The sequence below is a fragment of the Rana temporaria genome, chromosome 7, assembly GCF_905171775.1.
Source record: "Rana temporaria chromosome 7, aRanTem1.1, whole genome shotgun sequence".
NCBI lineage: Eukaryota > Metazoa > Chordata > Amphibia > Anura > Ranidae > Rana > Rana temporaria.
The window spans coordinates 116,152,924-116,178,283 of record NC_053495.1 but is presented as its reverse complement, the minus strand read 5'-3'; the positions used below and the strand labels follow the sequence as shown (position 1 = coordinate 116,178,283).

General features: G+C 45.4%; 1 protein-coding gene across 7 annotated transcripts in view; it reads left to right on the top strand.

The window, feature by feature from the left end:
* PTPRC (protein tyrosine phosphatase receptor type C) overlaps positions 1–25,360 on the top strand; it is a 300,264-nt gene that overhangs the window by 117,597 nt on the left and 157,307 nt on the right. For all 7 annotated transcript variants that reach the window (XM_040359865.1, XM_040359870.1, XM_040359869.1 and 4 more), the window contains 2 exons: positions 3,575–3,694; positions 21,357–21,524. In XM_040359865.1, the coding sequence (XP_040215799.1) occupies positions 3,575–3,694; positions 21,357–21,524 (288 nt within the window). The remainder of the gene's footprint in view (positions 1–3,574; positions 3,695–21,356; positions 21,525–25,360) is intronic.

Below are 25,360 nucleotides of genomic sequence, written 5' to 3'. Positions count from 1 at the left end.
ATTTATGTGTTTACACACACAAATCCCCATGCGATGGTGACCGCCGGCTACGTACATCGGGTCCCCCGAATTAAGCATTTTTTTACTGGAAACTTATTATTTTATTTGGTAACACTGACATGTGCCCATCTGATTCACGAAAACTGTGATTTTTTAATGATTAAATATAATTTCATTTCAAGTAGCTTTTCAGTGTAAAAGATAAAAGTCACCTACTGTACTATACATCTACCAACTAAACTCTATACAGGGATGTTAATACTTACATAATTACATTTCTGGATACCCGTTAATGTAAGCACATCAACACTTGTGGCTCTAAACCACGTTAGGGCCCTTTCACACGTACGGATTCCGTGAGGATCGGACCTTTATCATCCACTTGCTCAGCAGCGGATCGCTCCGTTGATCCCAGCTGAGCCGGCAGATGACAGGGCGGTCCCGGGAACACTGTGCAGGGACCGCCCTGTCAGATCTCCGCTCTCCCCTATGGGGGGATCGGGTGAACACGGACCGCCTGTCCGTGTTCACCCGATCCGATCCGCAGACGGATGGAAAAATAATAATTTAGCTTTTACTATTACAGACCCCCAGTGGATTGCTCAAAATGTCACCTTTATAAGTCTGTAAAAAATCCTCATCAGCATCACCACTAGTCTTATTAAGAGTTTTTGGTTTTACTTTATATGGATAGCAAGAAAAAAGAACAGCTGAAAGCAATCATAAGGATTTTATCCTATTTAACTAAACAAAAAAAATGGAAATCACAGATATGCAAGCTAGCTACAGCTAGTGTGTTTTTCCTGTTTTGTGTAATCAAAACATAACACAAAAGTGCAGTTATGGGCAATGTTATTTGCATGTCATCTGCCACATCAAATGGATTTTTACATTTTGATTTCAACTTGCCAACCGCCGGCGCCTACCACAAATTTACTGTGGCAGGTCGGGCCTATTGCGCGAAATCATGTACCTGTACAGTGTAAGTTGTTTTGTGCAATAGCCACTGGGTGGTGCGCAATTGGACACGGGGATGCCAATCAGTGGGACCGGCAGGCCACCTGCGATCGGTGACGGGAGAGGCAGAACTGTAAACAAGGCAGATCACTGTTCTGAAAGTAAAGAAGATAGAGATCTTGTGTTCCTGCTAAGCAGGAACACCAATCTCTGTCTTCACCCATTCAGAGCAACCCCCACACAGTTATCAAGCACCCCCTAGGGTCACAGTTAACCCTTTGATCGCCCCTGACGTTAACCTCTTCCCTGCCAGTGTCATTAGTACAATAACTACTGAAACTAGGTGCATATTTTTATCACTGATATTTTTTTTAACATAATGAATGACTAAGAACCCCAATTTTCCTGCATAAGTCTCATGTGCCTGAATCATGCTTGTACAAATGTCTGCTCATAGATACACTAGCAAGAAATGATAAAGGTACTATTGAGGACAAACCCTGTTCACTTTTACCAGCATCATAATTTAGTGTTCTGTACCATTTTATTAAAATGTATGTCGAGGCATGACTCCAATTTAACCCTGAACCTCCCTCTCCTCCTCTAAGGCATTTACAAGCATTGTTTTTTTTTTTTTCGTACATGCAGTATTTTTATGGATGGGAAACTGTACTTGCATTGCAGAGATGTGCTGAATATTTTTCCTTTATTTGTCCTGAAATACATTTTTAATCCATGAATTGAAGTGATCACTATTGAAGCACTATTCAAACCCCCAATCAAGTGAAGTAGCTCTATTTTTTACAAAGCTCTTTAAACATGACTGGATGTTTAAAGTGAACAGAAGTTATCTTCACCTTAAATATGAGTAACTTCTGCGTTACTAGGTGTAATGTATTGTGAACAAGTGTAAAAGTGAAGTAGGTGCTGCTCAACACAGGATGTGTTCCCACATAAATAAGCAAAATAACAAAAATATTGTGAAGCGCTACCTCACCCAACTACTCCCTGTTGGGTTCCAACAAGTGAATAAATAAATCAGTGTAACCAATCTACAATACCCCATAAAGATCACAGTATGTTATACAAAATAAATAAACTAACATAAGTCCATGTATTAGTAGCAGGTAATACAAGTGATGAGCTTAATATGGTGATTCATCAATTCCAATCAATATGTGCTCTCTTCTCAGTGCATATATACCGGTAGGTATCCAATAGTGAAATACCAAATAATAATTAAGGCTTTGCACACTGCAGTGCCCTCCACCGGTTACCCTATGCGCTCATCTCCCAAAAAGACTCACAATCGGGTCCAATAGCGCCTTCCCCTTAGGGGTATATATCCAGCAATCTGCTGTTCCTCTGTCTGTATAAGGGATCCTGATCTCTTAAATGACTTTCCTCATAAGTAGATACCATAGGGTAGGAAAGAACTTGACACAGTGTTTACCATTTAAAACACAAACTTTTAATAAAACAATGGTATAAAACTCACATTTACAGATTCACTATTCCTGATGCGCACAGGTGAATCGCTTGTGTAGTTAAAATAGGAAATCCCTGGATCCCTAAAACAACCAAAGATCCTCGGCCCTGCGTCCCCAGCGGCTCGCTATCTGCTTCCTGGTTGTACGTGATGACGTCTCATGCTCCGCCTCAACGCGTTTTGCCACTACACGCGTCTATAAAGAGGTGTGAGTCTAGTGTCATCGCAAAATTATTTATAGGCAGTACAGCCGATGGGAAATTGTTCCCGTCTGCCATGTTATTATAGCTCATCGTGGCAGCCATTTTGTTGTAGTCCATCACAGTTATGTGAGATGATCTGAATTCTTATATATTAAAATTAATATAAAAATGGCAATTAATTAAAATGACCTAATTACCCTCATGAAATATATCCAATAGATGACAAGACTACATTACACGAAAACACTATAGCTCCCACTTAATTTATTCTCACTCCCCCTCAGGATGTGTGCAGGTTACTGCTTATTTGCCCATGAGGTTTTAATGGTCTTTTTGTCCACCACTAGATGGGGCTAGTTTAATTATATCTACATGATTTTCCATTGTATATGGTTTATCATAGAAACATTGGCACTCTTCGGCTCTGTTACTGATAATCACTTGGGACACACTATTGGATTTGATATATCAGATCCTAGTTTAATTGATTTTATACGTACAGTAGTTTAATAATTAATTACATATTATATTGCTGGTTCAACTATTATCTCAGTCTAATACTCTAGGATCTTAGGATGTTTTAGGGATCCAGGAATTTCCTACTTTAACTACACAAGCGATTCACCAGGTACATGTACCCTTTAGCTTAGGTGTTCAAGCGCAGCAGGGCTATGAGTAAAGGAGTGTGTCACAATTGACTGTGCTCTTAATGATGTTTTAGATTTATTACCATGAACTCCCAGACGTAAGTGGGAGCTATAGTGTTTTCATGTAATGTAGTCTTTTTATCTTAGTAAATCAGGCCCTAAATGTTTTATACCATGAATTTATGTTTGCTTTGTGATTTATTTTCTGGTACAATCAGAACTATAATTCAATTTAACTTTGTTTCACAACTAATGTCCTTTACCTCATGTATACACAGAACCTGAAAAAGTACAGAATTTGGGCTGTGAATCAACAAATACAACAATTAAGTGTACATGGGCTAAGCCGAATAAAACAAATGGACCATTTAATAAATATGTCCTATATATTAATAATGGTGAGTATTTGGAATATCAAGTAATATAGAGGTAATGAAAGCAAAACCGTGTTGTCAAAGTGATGGCTAATAGTAGATAACTACAATTATCAGCTGTGTATCCTCAATTCAGCTACCTTTTTACAGATGTTCCAAGCATGACTACTTCGGTGATGTTAACCACCTCAGCCCCGGACCATTTGGCTGCAAAATGACCGGGCCACTTTTTGCGATTCGGCACTGCGTCGCTTTAACTGACAATTGCGCGATCGTGCAACGTGGCTCCTAAACTAAATTGACGCCCTTTTTTCCACAAATAGAGCTTTCTTTTAACCACTTAAGCCCCAGACCATTTCGCTGGCCAAAGACCAGAGCATTTTTTGCGATTCGGCACTGCGTCGTTTTAACGGACAATTGCGCGGTCATGCGATGTGGCTCCCAAACAAAATTGATGTCTTTTTCCCACAAATAGAGCTTTCTTTTGGTGGTATTTGATCACATCTGCATTTTTTCTTTTTTGTGCTATAAACAAAAATAGAGCTACAATTAAAAAAAAAAAAAAATATTTATTATTTTTTGCTATAATAAATATCCCCCAAAAAATCTATAAAAAATTCTAAATTTTCCCTCAGTTTTGGCCGATACGTATTCTTCTAAATATTTTTGTTAAAAAAAAAAAAAACATGTATTGATTGGTTTGCAAAGCAGTTAAAGCATCTACAAAATAGGGCATTGTTTTATGGCATTTTTATCATTATTTTTTTTTACTAGTAATGGTGGCGATCAGCGATTTTTTATTGCAACTGCAACATTATGGCGGACACATCGGACACTTTTGACACATCTTTGGGACCATTGTCATTTTTACAGCGACCAGTGTTATAAATATGCACTGATTACTGTGAAAATGACACTGGCAGTAAAGGGGTTAACCTGTAGGGGGCGCTGAAGGTGTTAAGTGTATCCTAGGGAGTGATTCTAACTGCTAGGGGGCGTCACTGAACGCTGTTCCCGATGTTTACACTTGCCGCTCCCTGTTCTGCAGCTCTGTGAACCGATCGGATTCGCGGGACACCAGCGGACATTCCTCAGGCACGGTCATGGAGCTTGCGGCAGGGGGCGCGCGCGCTGCCGGCGGCGTTTGCGTGCCGGCAAGGTGGGAATTTCAAAGTGACGTATATATACGTTACTTTGCTTAGCCGTGCTTGCTTAGACGTATATGTACAGGAGCCGGACGGAAACCTGTTAAGTGGTATTTGATCATCTTTGCGATTTTTATTTTTTGCGCTATAAACAAAACAAGAGCGACAAATTTGAAAAAAAAACACAATGTCTTTTACTTTTTGCTATAATACATATCCCATTTAAAAAAATTTTTAAATTGTTTCCTCAGTTTAGGTTGATATGTATTTTTCTACATATTTTTGGTATAAATAAGCGTATATTGATTGGTTTGCGCAAAAATTATAGCGTCTACAAAATAGGGTGTCGTTTTATGACATTTTTATTATTATACATTTTTTTACTAGTAATGGCGGCGATCTGCGATTTTTAGCGTGACTGCGACTTTATGGCGGACACATTGGACACTTTTGACACATTTTGCGACCATTGTCATTTATATAGCAATCAGTGCTATAAAAATGCACTGATTACTGTGAAAGTTATACGCAGCATGCGCGCACTCGCTGGGCGGCAAATTCAAAGGGACGTACAGGTACGCCCATTTGCTAGCCTGTGTCATTCTGCCGTAGTTATTACAGTGAAACATTGCTGGCAGGTAGGGATGAGCAGAGGCAGCTCTAGGCTTTGTGAGGCCTTAGGCAAATCTTAGACATGAGGCCCCACTCACGCCCAAAATGGGAAAAATAATTTAAGCAATAGAAATTAAATGTATAAATAGCATATATTAAAGCGGATGTGCCATGAAAAAAAAAATTAAAAGCCAGCAGCTACAAATATTGCAGCTGCTGACTTTTAATATTAGGACACTTACCTGTCCTGGAGTGCAGCGCAGTCCGCAGCAGAGGACGAGCGATCGCCTGTCCTCTGCTGCTCCCCCCGCCATCCTCAGTGAGGGAACCAGGAAGTGAATCGCTCTGGCTTCACTACCCCGTTCCCTACAGCGCATGCGCGAGTTGCGCTGCACCGCTGATTGGCTCCCGCTGTGCTCTGGGAGCCGAGTGTTCCCAGAGCACAACGGGGGGAGGACGGGAGGTGACGTTCTGCCCACAGTCTGCCTGAGACTGTGTGGCCGGAAGTGGGTGCAAATACCTGTCTTTAGACAGGTATCTGCACCCCCTCCCCCCTGAAAGGTGTCAAATGTGACACCGGAGGGGGGAGGGTTCCGATCAGCGTGAGTTCCACTTTAGGGTGGAGCTCCGCTTTAAGAACCTTAAATCCTATGAACTTTGAATTCACAGTTTCTAGAATTTTCTCTAACCAATTACTCTTTAATCAAATATCATTAAACATATATATTACACACACACAAATATAGATAGAATTTGTGCGGCTGCTACTAGCAACCAGGGGAGGGCTGGCAGCCTTAGGCCTGGGGGGCAAGTCCAGTCACGTGGCCCATTGAACCACTGAATCGGCTCACCATCCATCTATACCGCATTCCCCACACAGAGAGAGAGAGGGAGACTGCTCCATATTGCCCCCGAAAGAGAGAGACCATTTGACACTGCCTGCCCAGAGAGAGAGAGAGAGAGAGAGAGACCGCTTGACACTTCCTGCACAGAGAGAGGGAGAGAGACCGCTTGACACTTCCCGAACAGAGAGAGAGAGCGGCCGCTTGACACTTCCTGCACAGAGAGAGAGAGAGAGACTGCTTGACACTTCCTGCACAGAGAGAGAGATAGAGAGACTACTTGACACTTCCTGCACAGAGAGAGAGAGAGACTGCTTGACACTTCCTGAACAGAGAGACCGCTTGACACTTCCTGCCCAGAGAGAGAGAGAGACTGCTTGACACTTCCTGCACAGAGAGAGAGAGACTGCTTGACACTTCCTGAACAGAGAGAGAGAGACCGGTTGACACTTCCTGAACAGAGAGAGAGAGAAAGAGACCACTTGACACTTCCTGAACAGAGAGAGAGACTGCTTGACACTTCCTGCACAGAGAGAGAGACCGCTTGACACTTCCTGCACAGAGAGAGAGAGAGAACGCTTGACGCTGCCTGCACAGAGAAAAAGACTGCTCGACATTGCCCGCAGTGCGAAGGGGTCACTCTCTGTGGGGGCAGTGCGAAGGGGTCACTCTCTGTGGGGGCAGTGCGAAGGGGTCACTCTCTGTGGGGGCAGTGCGAAGGGGTCACTCTCTGTGGGGGAAGTGCGAAGGGGTCACTCTCTGTGGGGGAAGTGCGAAGGGGTCACTCTCTTCGGGGGTGAAAGTTTTCCAGCCATCAGAATACAGTGATCACTACTGGCAGCTATAGCAGCCAGCAGTGATCCCCCCCCAAAAAAACACACTGGTTGTACTAAAGTCATTTGATAGATTGAATTCTGTACAACCACATTCTGCACATAGATAGATTGAAATTCTGCTGGTTCAGCAGAAAATTCAATCTGTCTATGGTGGCCTAAGTTAACCAGCCTTTGGGTTTAATAATACCCTCAAATCTTCTGAAAGGGATGCTCCACTTGGGTGTAGAAATTCACTTTTTACTCCACCTTATTTCCAGAACGTTAGGTATTAGATGTGCAAAGAATAAGGTGAGAACATATCTAATATCTACTGAGAGTAATGGAAACAAGGTGGAGTTCAAAAGTGAACCATGCCATTACCTGGAGGAACTGGATTTTAGGGGGTTACAACAGGCAGGGATGAAATGTGATATCACCTCCTCTGCGTGTAATTTTTTTGCGGAGTGGCAGTTCCTGCTGCAAATGAATACAAGTCTTTGGGCTCATACTGGGGTACTGGCAGTTTCCCATAGTCATAGTCCCCCATGCTGCACATTAATGCTGCATTTTCTGGAATTGCACCAAAGATGCAGCATTCAGGACATTTTGTGCACTTTCAGAACATGCAGTAAAAATGTGTATCAGGAAATCACTTACCGAGGCCAAGATGCCAAGGGCGACTCACCTTTGCGACCCGATGCGATCCGCCCCCTGGATTTGGGACAGAGGTAAGGACGCAACAGGAGGCACCGGGACCAGTGGCTGGTGGAGATCCGGAGTAGACCGGGAACCGGATAGCGGAGGCTCACTGGAGACTGTTCAGGATTGCAAAGGAAACAGTCCAATAAAGGGTGCACACAGGAAACAAGACTGAAAGGTAATTCCAGGAACAAGCCGGGGTCAGGGGCTGAAGCAAAACAGAGTATCCAAAGTTCAAAGCTGGAGGTCAGGGATTAGAGAGATCAGGTAGTCCAAGTTCAAGCCGGGGTCCAAAGGGTTACAGAAGGCGACAATCCAAAAGCCGGCCAAGGGTCAGGTAAACAGGATATCCAAAGTTAAATATAGCAGCAAGGTAAATCCAAGAGCTGTTACGAACCAGCAATTTGCAGGGAGGAAGGGGCTGGTTTAAATAGGCCGCTCAAGCCTCTGATTAGCCCAAGGTGGAGCAAGCTTGTGCGCGCCCGAGAGCGCGCCCGTGCCCGTGACGTCCGGACACACCGCGCATGCGCACGTGCATCAGCGGCGCGCGCAACAGAGCTGGTCTGCCGTGAAGCTGGGAAGAATGTGTCCGTGTAGGATTGTTACCCTGACAGTGCCACCCCCCTAGGGGCGGACTCCGAACGCCCAAACTGTCCATCAGTTCTGGATGCTCCTGATGAAAAGCCCGAATCAAGCGGGGAGCGTGTAGATTCCTAGAAGGCTCCCAGGAGTTATCTTCCGGAGGGTATCCTTTCCATTGAACTAAATACTGGAGCTGCCTCCCCCTCTTTCTGCAGCCCAGAATAGTCTCTACTTCGAATTCTTCTTCTCCCAGAACTTCTACTGGCGGAGGCGGAAGCTCCTCCCTTCCAGGGTATGGATTTAACTAAACTGGTTTAAGCAATGAAGCGTGAAAAACCGGATGGATCCTGTAAGATTCGGGCAGAGCTAACTCAAAAGCCACGGGATTAATTTTCCGCTTGATCTTGAACGGACCAATAAACTTGGGGCCCAATTTACGTGATGGGATTGGTAGTTTGAGATTAACGGCCGATAGCCAGACTTCTTTTCCGACTTCAAAAGTCGGACATTCTTTTCTACCCTTATCATAGAATTTTTGAAAACTTTCTTGAGCTTGCTGCATGCCCTCCTGAAGTTTTCGAAAATTCTGTTGAATGGAAGTTAAGTGCTCCTGAACCGCTGGAACCGATGATTCAGGGATGGAGTCCGGGAGAAAAGATGGATGATAGCCAAAGTTGGCCCAGAATGGAGTTTGATTAGTAGAGGCATGTACTTGTTATAGGCAAATTCTGCCGATGGTAGTAAGGATACCCAATTGTTTTGAGATACAGAACAGAAGCAGCGGAGATATTGCTCCAGGGTTTGGTTGGTCCTTTCTGTCTGACCGTTGGACTGCAGATGATAGGCAGAAAGATAAACAGACTTTGATCTCTAGTGATTTGCAGAGTTCCCTCCAAAATTTCGAGGTAAATTGCACCCCTCTGTCGGACACAATACTCTTAGGTACACCATGCAATCTCACTACCTCCTTTAGGAAGATTTTAGCTGTATCTGCTGCAGAGGGTGTGCCAATCATGGGAAAAAAATGAGCTAGTTTAGATAGACGATCAACAACAACTAGAATGGTGGTAAAGCCCTCCGAAGGCGGTAGATCCACGATAAAATCCATGGAAACCCCTGACCATGGACGTTCTGGAATGGGAAGAGGTTTTAATAAGCCCCAAGAGTTGGTATTTGGGCCCTTACAACGTTGGCAGCGGGAACAAGATGATACATATTTCTTACAATCTTGCCTCCATCTTGGCCACCAAAAAGAGCGACCGACTAATTCCAGGGTCTTTCGAATTTCAAAATGGCCTGCAAATTTATGGTCATGAAAGACATTCAAAACTAATTGCCTGGTTTCTGCTGGCACAAAAATCTTACCCTTGACCACAGCAAGTCATCCAGTTCCTCCAGAGAAAAGATGGCTAGGTTGGGACACTGTCTTGAAGCGAGTTTAATGGAGTTGAGCAAATCTGTTTGAGAAACCAAAAGGAAATTCTGAGAGGTTAACACAGTGCTAAGTTCAATAGACATAGAATTGTCCGTAAACATTCTGGACAGGGCGTCCACTTTCCCGTTCTTTGAGCCAGGCCTGTAAGTGATATGAAAATTAAAACGTGTGAAAAAGAGAGCCCAACGGGCCTGTCTAGGTCTGAGTCGTTTAGCAGATCGGAGGTACTCCAAGTTTTTATGGTCAGTAAAAATTAGAATAGGGTGGAGTGCTCCCTCTAATAAATACCTCCATTCTTCTAATGCAAATTTAATGGCAAGGAGTTCTCGGTCCCCCACATCATAATTCCTTTCTGGAGGAGTCAACTTCCGGGATGCGTAGGCCACAGGGTGTAGTAAGGCTTTAGGACCCTGTCTTTGGGACAGGATAGCGCCAGTGGCTGTCTCGGAGGCATCAACCTCCAGGATGAAGGGTAGAACTGGGTCTGGGTGCCGTAAAATAGGTGCGGAAGAAAAGACTGACTTAAGTTTTGTAAAGGCTTCTTGTGCTTTTTGAGACCAACGAAAAGGACAACCCTGATGGGTCAGCTCAGTGATGGGGGCCACGATTGAAGAAAAACCAGCAATGAATCTACGATAAAAATAAGCGAAACCGATAAATCGTTGTATGCCCTTCTTATCGGTCGGGGGTGGCCAGTCCTGAACTGCCTTTACTTTTTGTGGATCCATAGCTATTCCGTTGGTAGAGATGATAAATCCTAGGAAGTGAACTGTGGACTTTTCAAAAACACATTTTTCGGCCTTGAGATATAATTTATGTTCCCTGAGGATGGCTAGTACCTTCTTGACGTGGCTCCGATGCAACTCCAAAGAGACTGAGAAAATGAGGATGTCATCTAAATAAACGACCAGGAAATCATCTAAGTACTGGCAGAAAATGTCATTAACCAAATGCTGGAAAGTGGCAGGGGCATTGCAGAGGCCAAAGGGCATTACCAAGTACTCAAAATGCCCAAACCTGGATCTGAAGGCGGTCTTCCATTCATCCCCCTCTCTGATTCGGATAAGGTTATAGGCTCCCCGAAGATCTTATTTGGAGAAGACTTGAGCTGCACGGAAGCGTTGGAATAGCTTCGGGATGAGAAGTAGAGGATAACTGTTCTTTATAGTAATTTTGTTCAATTCTCTGTAATCGATGCACGGTCTGAGGGAGCCATCCTTTTTACCAACAAAGAAGATTCCCGCCCCAGCTGGAGAAGAGGATGGGCGAATACATTTTTTGTCAAGATTTTCATCAATATAAGCTTTGAGAGCTACTAACTCTGTCTCCGACAAGGGGAAGATGCGGCCAAATGGGATCTTAGAGCCAGACAGAAGGTCAATAGGACAGTCATATGGTCTGTGTGGGGGAAGGCGGTCGGCCTGTTGTTTATCAAAAACATCTTTAAATTCAAGGTAAACTGAAGGAACATGAAGAAGATCGTCTGGTGCAGCAGTAATGGTAGAGCAAGCAGCTTTGACGGGCTGAAAGCAGTGTTGAGTGCAGTATGAAGAAGAAAACTTAACCTCTCTTTTGCCCCAGTCAATACAGGGTTGGTGAACCTGCAGCCACGGAAGTCCCAAGATGATGGGGAACATTGGGGATGGTATGAGGTCCAGGCAGAGAATTTCTTGGTGACCTGTGTCGGAAGAAGCAAAAATTGGTAATGTCTCCTGGGTGACTAATCCGGAACGTGGAAGGGAGCCGTCCGCCAAATGAATCTGTAGGTGGGAGTCTTTGGAACGGTATGGAACACGTAGTTTCTGGGCAATGGCAGAGTCCAGGAAGCAACTACATGCTCCAGAGTCAATTATGGCTGGAAGCCGGGTTACCCCTGCTGGGAGCTGTAATGACAGAAAAAGGACAACATGAGTCTGTGGCAGGTTAGTAATATGACAACTGAAGGTAGGTGGTAAGTTGGACTTACAGGGTCTCACCGGGCAGGAGCGAAGAAAGTGGCCTAATTCACCACAGTACAGGCACAAATTGGACTGGCGTCTTCGCTGTCTCTCCTCGGGAGTGAGAGGTGACCGAACCAGACCGAGCTGCATAGGTTCGGGGTCAGGAAGAGGGGACGCAGACGGAGCTGGAGGAGGTGTAGGAGCCGCGGAAGATCTTGAAGGTGTCCAGTTGGGACGGGCCGCCCGTCGTTCCCGTAAGCGCCTGTCAAGCTGCGTGGCTGATTGAATCAGGGCCTCCAATGAAGTGGGAGGATCAACTCTGGCCAATTCGTCCTTGAGGGACTCAGATAGACCTTGACGAAATGTATATCTTAAGGCTACCTCGTTCCACCCCGTGTCTGCTGACCATTTGCGAAACTCGGCAATATAGTCCTCCACGGGTCTCCTCCCCTGGCTTAAGTTGTGGAGCGTGACTTCTGCTGTAGCTGAACGTAACGGATCGTCATACAATTTGGACATGTGTTCTAGAAAAGAGTCCATAGTGTCCAATATGGGGTTTCTCTGCTCCATTAGGCTATGGGCCCATGCTTGGGGTTCATCAGAAAGGAGCGAAATCACAAAGCCAACTTTTACAGCTTCAGAGCAAAAAGTTCTAGGTTGTAGTGACAAATAGAGTAAACAGACGTACTTAAAAGCTCGGAATCTTTTGCGGTCGCCAGAAAACCGCTCAGGTGTAGGAACCCGGGGCTCCGGATGAATCGCAGCCGCAACCGGTGCTGCAGACGACTGGGAGGTGGATGCTGGAGTGGAAGGAGAAGCTGAAGGTCCAGGTGTGACCAATTGTTTAAGACGGCCATCCATCTGAAGGTATCCCTCTTGCAGTTTTTGGACGGCATCAGTCAATGCAGAAACCTGTTGACACAGGGCTTCAAAGGGTGAGCGCGCCCTGTCGACCTCAGACATCTTGGCTGGTTCGTATTATCAGGAAATCACTTACCGAGGCCCAAGATCCCAAGGGCGGCTCACCTTTGCAACCCAATGCGATCCGCCCCCTGGATTTGGGACAGAGGGAAGGACGCACCAGGAGGCACCGGGACCAGTGGCAGGTGGAGATCCGGAGTAGACCGGGAACCGGATAGCGGAGGCTCACTGGAGACTGTTCAGGATTGCACTGGAAACAGTCCAATAAAGGGTGCACACAGGAAACAAGACTGAAAGGTAATTCCAGGAACAAGCCGGGGTCAGGGGCTGAAGCAAAACAGAGTATCCAAAGTTCAAAGCCGGAGGTCAGGGATTAGAGAGATCAGGTAGTCCAAATTCAAGCCGGGGTCCAAAGGGTTACAGAAGGCGACAATCCAAAAGCAGGCCAAGGGTCAGGTAAACAGGATATCCAAAGTTAAATATAGCAGCAAGGTAAATCCAAGAGCTGTTACGAACCAGCAATTTGCAGGGAGGAAGGGGCTGGTTTAAATAGGCCGCTCAAGCCTCTGATTGGCCCAAGGTGGAGCGAGCTTGTGCGCGCCCGAGAGCGCGTCCGTGCGCGCGCCCGTGCACGCGATGTCTGGACACACCGCGCATGCGCGTGCATCAGCGGCGCGCTCAACAGAGCTGGTCTGCCGTGAAGCTGGGAAGAATGTGTCCGTGTAGGATTGTTACCCTGACAGTGTGCAACCTCTATGGGACCAGGGGCAACATGCAGAAAGACAAACTGCAGGATACCAGTGTGAGCCCACATCATAACACCTGGGTAGTGTCTGTCACAGGCTGCTAGAAAAAAAAAAAAAAAAAGTTTTAGCTGCAGAGAGAAGGAGGGAGGAGAAGCTCACTTACTTTACTTGTATGGTCCCAGGAGACTCTCTGCATTCGAGCCGACTGCTCAGATTGAACTTTCCGCCCACACATCTTATTCACAGACAGCACACAGGCTGGCCAGAGTGTGGGCGGGGAAAGAGAGAGCAGCCTCTGCCAGCCAATTGTGTGGAGGAGGGAGGGGCTGGGCTCTGTAGCACAGACTGTCGGCTGTGAGACAGAGAAGACATCGCTGCTCAAAGTGCTGGATATAGCTGCCGCACTCGGCCAGCTCAAATATTGTGCATGTGCGGCCCTGAGCTGGCGACAAGGCAGCCTTTGCAGAGCAAATCAGAGCAGCCCAGGGGGAAAACGCATCCCTGTCCCCTGGTTTTAACAAAAGTCAAAACCTATATTTCTCTATTTACATGAAGGTCAGTTAATATAACCCAGCACAGAGTTCCCCCTTACATCAGAGTCTGCAGGATTACTCCTTACAGTGCAAGGGAAACTTTGATGTAAAGTGGAACGCTGCGGATCATGATGTAAAGGGGAATGCTGCAGACTTTGGTGTAAAGGGAACTCTGATGTAAGGGGGAGCTCTGGTGACCAGAGATCACCTTATATCAGAGTACACAGCATTCCCCTTTACATCAGGGTCCGCAGGGTTCCAACTTACATTTTAAACAGGAACTGTAATTTGTGTGTGTGGGGGGACTCTGGTGACTCCAGGGCACCTTCCGCAGAGTGAATGCACTAAGGTAAGGGGGGGTTACTGGTATAAGGGGAAACCTTTATATTAGTGTCCCCTTACCTTACTGTATTCACTCTGCCTTACATCAGTGATTCCCCTTTTGACAGTTCTAGCACCGCTGTCAATTACCTCCTTTCAGGTGTACCGTGCAGGGCTCAGTCAGATGGTCCTCTCTGGGCTCCAGCTTGGCGGCTCTGGTTTCATCCTATATTATCCTCTCCACAGTCCACACACGTCTGACTACTCCCATGACCCCCGTCCTAGCAGCACTCCCACTCTTGACTCTTCTGTAGGCTACCCCCCAGAGACTGCAGACATGATACAGGAGATAGAGACTGCAGACATTAAACAGGAGATGGTCAGAAACTATGAAGACATACTGCAGGTGATGGTCAGAGACTGCATATATATGATACAAGATATGGTCTTATTATGGTAATGTCAAGCAAACTCTCACCTGGCTAACATGGATAACACCACATTGCTGCAACAGCCACCAAATACTAGAGTCACAGCCACAGATGATCCTGCCACAAAGAGAAGATCCTTCTTTACACTCCTCTGTCCCCTACCACAAGCAGGAGAAGCAGACACATTCACTTTGCGCGCCCTGCAGAGCATTCTGGGAGGTGTAGTCTCTGCAGAGCGCAGGCACCGGCGGGCCAAGTCTAGTGTGTGGTGTGGAGAAATACAACTCCTGCCATGCAATGTGGTGCCAGCTTTGGGAGAAAGCTAGGACGGCAGTAGAGCCCGCTATTAGCTGCAGCTGATGAGATGTTCTCCATGTGAGTGGAGTGTGAGGCCCCGTACACACGTCCGAGGAACTCGACGTGCCAAACACATCGAGTTCCTCGTCGAGTTCATTGTTGAAGCCGCCGAGGATCTCGGCGGGCCGACTTTCCTCATTGAACAACGAGGAAATAGAGAACATGTTCTCTATTTGGCCCGACGAGTTCCTCGTCGGCTTCCTCGCTGAAAAGTGTACACACGACGAGTTTCTCGGCAGAATCCAGCTCCGATCGAGTTTCTGGCTGAATTCTGCCGAGAAACTCGGCCGTGTGTACGGGGCCTTACAGATAGCTGGAACCTCCATGGCTTTACCCCAGTGTGTGCTGACCAGCTCACCCCGCCAGCCTGGGGACACCCAGGGCTATCTTTATATTGATTGGACCCAGGGCAAACATTTTTCTGCCCCCCCACCCCTACAAATTTCACTATAAACCCCAACATCCTAAAAAAAACAAGCACATAGACTTATCTAAAAAAAATAACTTTAACCTCCTTACAACCGCACGCCGTCAAATGACGGCAGGCAGAATACTCTATTATTCTGACAGGACGTCATATGACGTCCTATCATTTAAAGTCGATAGGGGGCGCGCTCTTGCCCGTCGCGTTACTGGGAACACAGTGCGCGTGCCCGGCGGCCGCAATGGCCGCCAGGCACCCGCGATTGCCCAGTAACTGAGCAGGACCGTGGATCTCTGTGTATAAACACAGAGATCCACGTACTTTCAGGGAGAGGAGACCGATGCTGTGTTCCTTGTACATAGGGACACAGATCGGTCACCTCCCTTAGTCACCCCCTACAGTTAGAACACTCACTAGGCTACACATTTAACCCCTTCCCCACCCCCTAGTGGTTAACCCCTTCCCTGCCAGTCACATTTATACAGTAATCGTATTTATAGCACTGTTCGCTGTATAATTGTGAATGGTCCCAAAAATGTGTCAAAAGTGTCCCATGTGTCCGCTATAATGTCGCAGATCCGAAAAAAATCGCAGATCGCCGCCATTCCTAGTAAAAAATAAACAAAAAAAAAATCATAATTATGTCCCCTATTTTGTAGGCAATACAACTTTTGCGCAAACCAGTCACTATACGGTTATTGCGATTTTTTTTTAATTACTAAAAATATGTAGGAGAATACGTATCGGCCTAAACTGAGATAACAATTTTTTTTTTTTAATGAGATATTTATTATAGCAAAAAGTAAAAAATATTGGGCTAGATCCAGAGAGATTTATATACGGTACGCCGCCGCAACTTTGACAGGCAAGTCCTGTATTCAGAAAGATTTTGCGCCCGAAGTTACGGCGGCGTAGCGTATATGGGCCGGTGTAAGCCCGCCTAATTCACAATAGGCTGGTAGGGGGCGTGTTGTATGCTAATTACTAGTGACCCCACGTATTTGACGCTTCTAACGAACGGCGCATGCGCCGTCCGTGAAAGTATCCCAGTGCGCATGCTCGAAATCACGCAGCAAATAGTCAATGCTTTCGACGTGAACGTAACTTATGCCCAGCCCCATTCACGGATGACTTACGCAAACGACGTAAACGACGAAAAATCTGACGCTGTCCCGACGTCCATGCTTAACATTGCCTGCACCTCATATAGCAGGGGTAACTTTACGCCGGTCCGACGCCTTACGCAAACGGCGTATATAGATACGCCGGGCGCAACTACGTTCGTGAATCGGCGTATCTAGCTCATTACCATATTCGACGTGTAAATCTACGGAAGCGCCACCTAGCGGCCAGCGTAAATATGCAACTAAGATACGACGGCGTAAGAGACTTACGTCGGTCGTATCTTAGCCAAATTTTGGCGTATCTTGCTTTCTGAATACAGAAAAAAGATACGCCGGCGCATCCTAGAACTTACGCGGCGTATCAATAGATACGCCGACGTAAATTCTTTCTGAATCTAGCCCAGTGTGTTTTTTTTCAAAATTTACACTATTTTTTTGTTTATAGCCCAAAAAATAAAAACCGCACAGGTGATCAAATACCACCAAAAGAAAGCTCTATTTGTGGGAAAAAAAGGACGTAAATTTTGTTTGTAAGCTACGTCGCACGACCGCGCAATTGTCAGTTAAAGCGACGCAGTGCCGGAAGCTAAAATTTCGTCTGGGCAGGAAGGGGGTGTATGTGCACAGTAGGCAAGTGGTTAATACTGTAAACATAAAGATTTGGTTCACACTCTCTGATTGCTCCAAGCTCGCTGATTAGTTGCTAGCGCTTACTGCACATCATTACCGCTCACCCATTGGTTGACAGAGGTTATTGCACACCATTACCGCTCACTGGTTGCTAGAGGTTACTGCACAAAATTACCGCTCACTGATAGAGGTTACTGCAGATTATTACCGCTCACTGATTGGTTGCAAGAGTACTGTATACTGCACATTATGTTCACTGATTGGTTTGCTATAAGTTACTGCTTATCACTCACTGATTGGTTGCTAGAGGTTACTGCACTTTATTACCGCTCACTGCTTGCTTGCTAGAGGTTACAGCACATCATTATCTCTCAGTGGGTGGCAGATCAGTATTGTGGTGCAGCTGTTGGGGTACAGTTGGTTGGATGACAGGATGCAGGCTACAGGCTTCCGACGGTCGCATACATCGCGTCACGATTTTCCGAAAGTAGCCGAACGTCGGTGCGCAGGCGCTATATAGAGCCGCACCGACGTTCGGCTTCTTTCGGCTACTCGTGACACGATGTATGCGACCGTCGGAAGCCTGTCGGAAGCCTGTCAATCAAATAGGAACGCCCAGTCCCGAAGACCATACCCAGAAGCGGCGGAGAAGATCTATCTCTAAAACGGTAAGTACTGCTTCGATTAAAAAAAAAACACCCGATTCCCCTAGACAAAACGAGACTGAATCTAATGTTAAATTTTTTTTTTGGGGTGAACTCCCGCTTTAACCACTTCCCGACCGCCTTACGACTATATACGGCGGCACTTTAAAGATGGATATCTCGGTAACGGCAGCAGCTGCTGCCACAACCGAGGTATCCATCTTTAGTGTGAGCGGTCCTGTAAAAGATAACGGTGGTCTCTGCGGCGGATTCGCCGCAAGATCACCGTTATCGGCGGCGGGAGGGCCCCCCCCTCCCGCCGCTCTCCCGCGCCCTCCGCCGCTTACCGGAGCCGTTGGTAGCGGCGGAGGCGATCGGGTGCTTCAGCCTGCTCTGTGGGGATACGAGTGAGGGCAAGATGGCCTCCACCCGTCCCCATAGCATTGCTGGGCGGAAGTGACGTCAAAACGTCAGTCCCGCCCAGCGTCTTAAAGAGACATTTTTTTGTTGTCATTTTTTCAAATGACAAAATGTACATCTTTTTTTTTGCATTCAAGTCTAAATATTAGATCTGAGGTCTTTTTGACCACAGATCTCATATTTAAGAGGACCTGTCATGCTTTTTTCTATTATAAGGGATGTTTACATTCCTTGTAATAGGAATAAAAGTGATAAAAAACATTTTTCCAGTGTAAAAAATAATAAAATAAATAAAAATAAATAAGAAAAAAAAAATGTAAAGCGCCCTGTCCCGACGAGCTCGCGTGCAGAAGCGAACCTATACGTGAGTAGCGTCCGCATATGAAAACGGTGTTCAAACCACACAAGTGAGGTATCGCCGCGATAGTTAGAGCGAGAGCAATAATTATAGCCCTAGACCTCCTCTGTAGCTCAAAAAATAGAATAGAATTTTTTAAACGTCGCTTATCGAGATTTTTAAGGGTAAAAGTTTGACGCCATGCCACGAGCGGGCGCAATTTTTAAGTGTGATATGTTGGGTATCATTTTACTCGGCATAACATTATCTTTCACAATATATAAAAAAATTGGGCCAAATTTATTGCTGTCTTATTTTTTAATAAAAAAAAGTGATTTTTTTCCAAAAAAAAGTGCGCTTGTAAGACCGCTGCGCAAATATGGTGTGACAAAAAGTATTGCAATGATCGCCATTTTATTCTCTAGGGTGTTAGAAACAAATATATATAATGCTTGGGGGTTTTAAGTAATTTTTTAGCAAAAAAAAACAGTTTTAGTCTTGTAAACACCAAATCTGAAAAACACCCAAAGTACAGAAGTGGTTAAAGACTACTACTCTGAAGAACAGAGGTTCATTGAAGTGTTTTCAATCAGGTATTAAAAACACCGGTGGATGTCAGGGAGCAGCAATAAAGCCTAATAAGCACCAATTAGGCAGCTTTAAAATGACTGTGATACTCAGCTCCTTCTAGACATTTACTGGTGTGGTTACAAACATGGTGAAGTCAAGAGAATGGTCCAGGAAGACAAGAGAAGAGGTGATTACTCTTTACAGGAAGGGCAATGGCTATAAGAAGATTGCAAAGATGTTAAACATACCAAGAGACACCATAGGAAGCATCATTCGCAAATTCAAGGCAAAGGGCACTGTTGAAACGCTACCTGGTTGTGGCAGAAATAAGATGCTGACTTTGACTGCTGTGCGCTACCTGAAGCGTAGAGTGGAGAAAAGTCCCCGTGTGACTGCTGAGGAACTGAGAAAAGATTTGTCAGATGTGGGTACTGAAGTTTCTGCTCAGACAATACGGCGCACACTGCGTAATGAAGGCCTCCATGCCAGAACTCCCAGGCGCACCCCCTTGCTGTCTCCAAAGAATAAGAAGAGTCGACTGCAGTATGCCAAAAGTCATGTGGACTTTTTGGGATTGTGTTCTGTGGACTGATGAAACAAAATTAGAACTGTTTGGGCCCATGGATCAACGCTATGTTTGGAGGAGGAAGAACAAGGCCTATGATGAAAAGAACACCTTGCCTATGAAAAGAGTCATTCAAAAGGCAGATTGTAACACATTTGTACAGTATGATGATACTTGTACTTCCTTGTGGTCAACAAAGTTTTTCAGTCAGTAGGTGTGCATTTTTCTAGGATTTATATATATATATGTAGCACTACCCCCGAAGGAGCTGCTGGTTTAGATTTTGGGTTTGCACGTTACCTCTAAGTACGTTGTCTAGGGAAGGAAGTCTGTAGTAATTGGAATGTCCACACAAGATGTAAAATCTTCAACTATAGGCTTTATTTTTTGCTGCATAAACTTGTGAAGGAAGTAGAGAGTGTAGAGAGAAGGGGAAGGTTCAGGTACGCAGTACAGAATGCACAATAGTTCTCAGAATTCCAATCTTCACCACTCAATCCTGAGTGGGTATTGCTCACCCGGATAGACCCCTCTCACATGGCCTAGTAGCCGGGATGACGCATGGATAGCACAGGAACAGTCTCTGCCACCGACCATTTAAATACACAAAATGAATATTCAGGAATCCTCTGCCACAAGATTTAAAGTCCCGAATTTCTTGCCTTACAGACAAAGGGGCCTTTAAGCCAATCCGGCGGGCTGTAAGGTATTGTAGATTAGCGGTGCATCCTTCAAGAAATTACCAGGCCTCTCCCAAAGTACCAGCCTTCTGCTCGGTGCTTCCCGGGACAGGTCCTCCCCTGGCTTCCTTCATTGAGTGGCTTCTTCCCTCAGGACAGACAGCACAGGATCACCTCCAAAGCGTAGGCCCCAGCCAGGATACTGGGCCTACTTTACAGGAAGACAGCCTCTGACAAGTGTGGTCCCGAGACTAAGATCACGCCCACCCACCTCGCGCCAGATGGGCCACAAGGCGAAGGACACAGAAAACGGCATCTGCCCCTTAAGTATCCCCTCCCAGCATGCACAGTTGGGTCACCACTCCCACTGTACTGCTGCCGAGAAGAGACACCAAATACAACGTGGTACGCCTGCGTTTCAAAAGGGGGCTAAAGTGGCAACGCCACCCACAGGCAACAAGGGAAAAATACTACCAGGCAGTACCACAGCCAGAACAGAGGCAAATGTGTACACAATTCAACAGGTCTGGGCCCAAGTATTGGCCCAGACATCCCCTAAATTTGAAATAGCGCCCCCATCTTTGGAAGCAGGGCGCTACATATATATTCTAGATTGTAAGCTCTAACGAGCAGGGCCCTCCAGTTTCTCCTGTATTGAATTGTATTGTAATTGTACTGTCTGCCCTCATGTTGTAAAGTGCTGCGCAAACTGTTGGCGCTATATAAATCCTGTATAAAAATAATAATAATATATATCTCATTAATATTTTTTATGTATGAAAAGATGATACGTTTATAAATGTTACAAAAGGTCTACATAAATGTATAGAATACAGTAAGAGAGAAAAGATCAAATATGACATACTGAGTATCTTGTTGGTTGCCCTAACAAGAAACTACATTCTAATTCCAGATCGCTCAGCAGAATATAAAGAAAATAAAGATGTGTTGATGCACACATTTGAACAGTTGGACCCGTTTACGGATTATAAAATAGAAGTTGAAGCATGCAATTATGATGAGGACAAAAAAGATCTTTGTGGAACACCTGAATCTAATACAACCAAAACAAAACCAGGAGGTAAGTTAGTGCCAGTCTTACCTATATTGCAATCTTCTGTCAAACTGTGGGAAAATGTCATACCAAAAGCTGTAAGGCAAACCTAATCAGTCTGCTAGTTGATATATTGGGGGTTATTTACGAAAGGCAAATCCACTTTGCACTACAAGTGCAGAATACAAGTGCAATTTGCAGTTGAAATTGCACTGAAAGTGCACTTGGAAGTGAAGTCGCTGTAGATCTGAGGGGTAGATCTGAAATGAGGGGAAGCTCTGCTGATTTTATCATCCAATCGTGTGCAAGCTAAAATGCTGATTTTTATTTTCCTTGCATGCCCCCCTCGGATCTGCTGATTTGCTTTTCGTAAATAACCCCAAATGTATTGTAGCATCATAACTGGCATGTCTGCAACTATATTTGGGAGGACAACTTTTAAGTGGCATATTTATAAACACCTAAAGGTGGAGTTAAAGTGGAATTTCACTCTACCAATCAACACTGCTTTTTTATAATCCTCATGCGGCTAGCATTAGTAAATAGATAGAAAGTCTGGGAATATGATGCCCATACATCTCAGGAGTCTTCAGGAGGGGAGGAGAAAAGGAGGGGTTTTCTCAGCTAAGCACACTTTCCTGCATGCATGCTTGTGCTAAGGGCAGGCAGATTCCAGGAAGTAAATTCTACATGAATCATTTGACCTTACTGAAGAAGGCCATGGCAAAAAAATGCTAGCAGAGTATATTTCAAAGTGATTTCTCAACAAAATAAAGCATAGAGACGTGGATGGATGGGGGAGTTTTCTTTGAATATAAAAAATTTATTAAATTGTGTTTTTGGTTTGTGGTGCTCAGATGCAGTGAACATCCGCTTTAACAAATGCAAATGGAGATTTAAAGGCATTATAAACCTTCCTACCTGCACCTTGCATTTTTCACCTGCATAAGTTGTGTACTGATCATGTAGTTTGATGGTGTAATTTGTTGAAGTGTACACACATTCTATAGTAGAGTAAATGTTCACATTCCTGTGTCAGAAGAGTCTATGTTGAAACATGAGGCATTTGACATACATGGCCTCTATCTGTATTCTGAGAACTGACACTTCCTGTAAAGGAATTGCATTTTCCATAATCCCTGGGTCTCTCATGCCACGTACACATTGTCGTTTTTCGGCATGAAAAAAAATGGCATTTTTCAGCATGTCCAAAAAACGTTGTTTTTCCAACTTCATCATTAAAAACGATGTTGCCCACACACCATCGTTTTTGAAAAATGATGAACAAAGCGCGGTGACATACAACACGTATGACGGCACTCTAAAGAGGAAGTTTTATTCGCCTTTGGGCTGCTTTTAGCTGATTCCTTGTTAGTAAAAGACGATTCGTACTTTTTTGTCTGTTACAGCGTGATGAATGTGCTTACTCCATTATGAATGGTAGTTTTACCTCCCGTCTCATAACTTGCTTCTGGGCATGCGCGGGTTAAAAACGTTGTTTTAGCCCACACGCGATTATTTTTTACAACACGAAAAACGACATTTTAAAAAACGACATGAAAAAGTGCAGCATGTTCGAAATATTTTTTTGTCGTTTTTCAGAAGCCGAAAAACGATGTGAAGCCCACACACAATCATTTTAAATGACGTCTTAAAAAAACGTCGTTTTTTTTCATGCCGAAAAATGATCGTGTGTACGCGGCATCAGTCTAATGTTTTGCAAACAGGGCCGATGCAAGGATTTTTGTCTACTTAGACAAAGATGCATTTTGCCACCCCCCACCATCCCTTCCACCCCTCTTCACAATGGCAGTCCTGAAGCCATTTATTTTATTTGTATTATTTACATGTTTTAAAAATAATTTTAGACCTTAAAATTACTTAAAACCCCCAAAATATTATAATTTTTTTCATTGAAAGCAGACATCCTAGAGAATAAAATAGTTATTACGTAATTTTTTTGGTAAAATCTAAAAGATGAGGTTGTGCTGAGTAAATAGGTACCCATGTCAAACCTTAAAATTGCGTGAGCCCGAAACGCTTTAAAATCCCCTACAGGTCATAGACAGAGTTACGCAGGAGCACTGGTGCTAAAATGATTGCTCTTACTTTGGTGTCCATGTTGATATACAGTATAACATGTTTAGGACAGTCGCCAATGCATGCATTTTTTTGTGTTTGGGGTTCTACAAATGTTTTTAAAAAAAATGTATGTCTCCTTTAATGCTTAAAACATTTTTGGTTTAATTTTTATTTATTTTTACATAACTTTATTGCTATCACATAGGGGACCAATAGCCCCCTATGTGATAGCATATAGGTGACAGGTTCTCTTCATTGAGGCACCAGGTATATATTAGACCCTGGATGTCTCCTCTCTAATCGACTGCATCTGATGGCACACAGACCTTGTTCTATCAGCTGCTTCCCCTAGAACTGATCCTAAGGCCCCATGCACACGAGAAGCAAATGCAAACTCATCTAAACACAAGTTTTCAAACGAAAAAACCGGCGTTTAAAACGCCCGTTTTTGCCGCGAATTTCGCGGCGTTTTACCGCGATTTACCGCGTTTTACCGCGTTTGCGTTTATAAGCATTTGGTTAAGAAACATCATAAGACCCTCCCTAAGCTCAAAAAACAATATTATTTAACCATTTCAGCTATTTTGTGAGACCAGAGCAGCTGAGAGAGCAGCAGTGTACGTGTATTTAGCGTGTCACTTACCACGTCACCTGGCCACGTCACCTGCCACGTCACCTGGCCACATCACCTGCCACGTCACCTGGCCACGTCACCTGCCACAAGTTGTGGATTGTCCACTGGCCACGTCACCTGCCACATCAACTGGCCACGTCACCTGCCAAGTTGTGAATTGTCCACTTGCCACATCACCTGGCCACGCCACCTGCCACAAGTTGTGGATTGTCCACTGGCCACGTCACCTGGCTATGTCACCTGCCACGTCACCTGGCTACGTCACCTGGCCACGTCACCTGCCACAAGTTGTGGATTGTCCACTGGCCACGCCACCTGCCACGTCACCTGCCATGTCACCTGGCCACGTCACCTGCCACAAGTTGTGGATTGTCCACTTGCCATGTCACCTGGCCACGTCACCTGGCCACATCACCTGCCACGTCACCTGGCCACGTCACCTGCCACAAGTTGTGGATTGTCCACTGGCCACGTCACCTGCCACATCAACTGGCCATGTCACCTGCCAAGTTGTGAATTGTCCACTTGCCACGTCACCTGGCCACGCCACCTGCCACAAGCTGTGGATTGTCCACTGGCCATGTCACCTGGCTATGTCACCTGCCACGTCACCTGGCCACATCACCTGCCACGTCACCTGGCCACGTCACCTGCCACAAGTTGTGGATTGTCCACTGGCCACGTCACCTGGCCACGTCACCTGCCACATCACCTGGCCACGTCACCTGCCTCAAGTTGTGTATTGTCCACTTGCCACGTCATCTGCCATGTCACCTGGCCACCCCACCTGCCACAAGTTGTGGATTGTCCACTGGCCACGTCACCTGACCACGTCACCTGCCGCAAGTTGTGGATTGTCCACTTGCCATGTCACCTGGCCACGTCACCTGCCACATCACCTGGCCACGTCACCTGCCACAAGTTGTGGATTGTCCACTGGCCACGTCACCTGCCACGTCAACTGGCCACGTCACCTGCCACAAGTTGTGGATTGTCCACTGGCCACGTCACCTGGCCACGTCACCTGCCATGTCACCTGGCCACGTCACCTGCCACATCACCTGGCCACGTCACCTGCCACAAGTTGTGGATTGTCCACTGGCCACGTCACCTGCCATGTCACCTGGCCACGTCACCTGGCCACGTC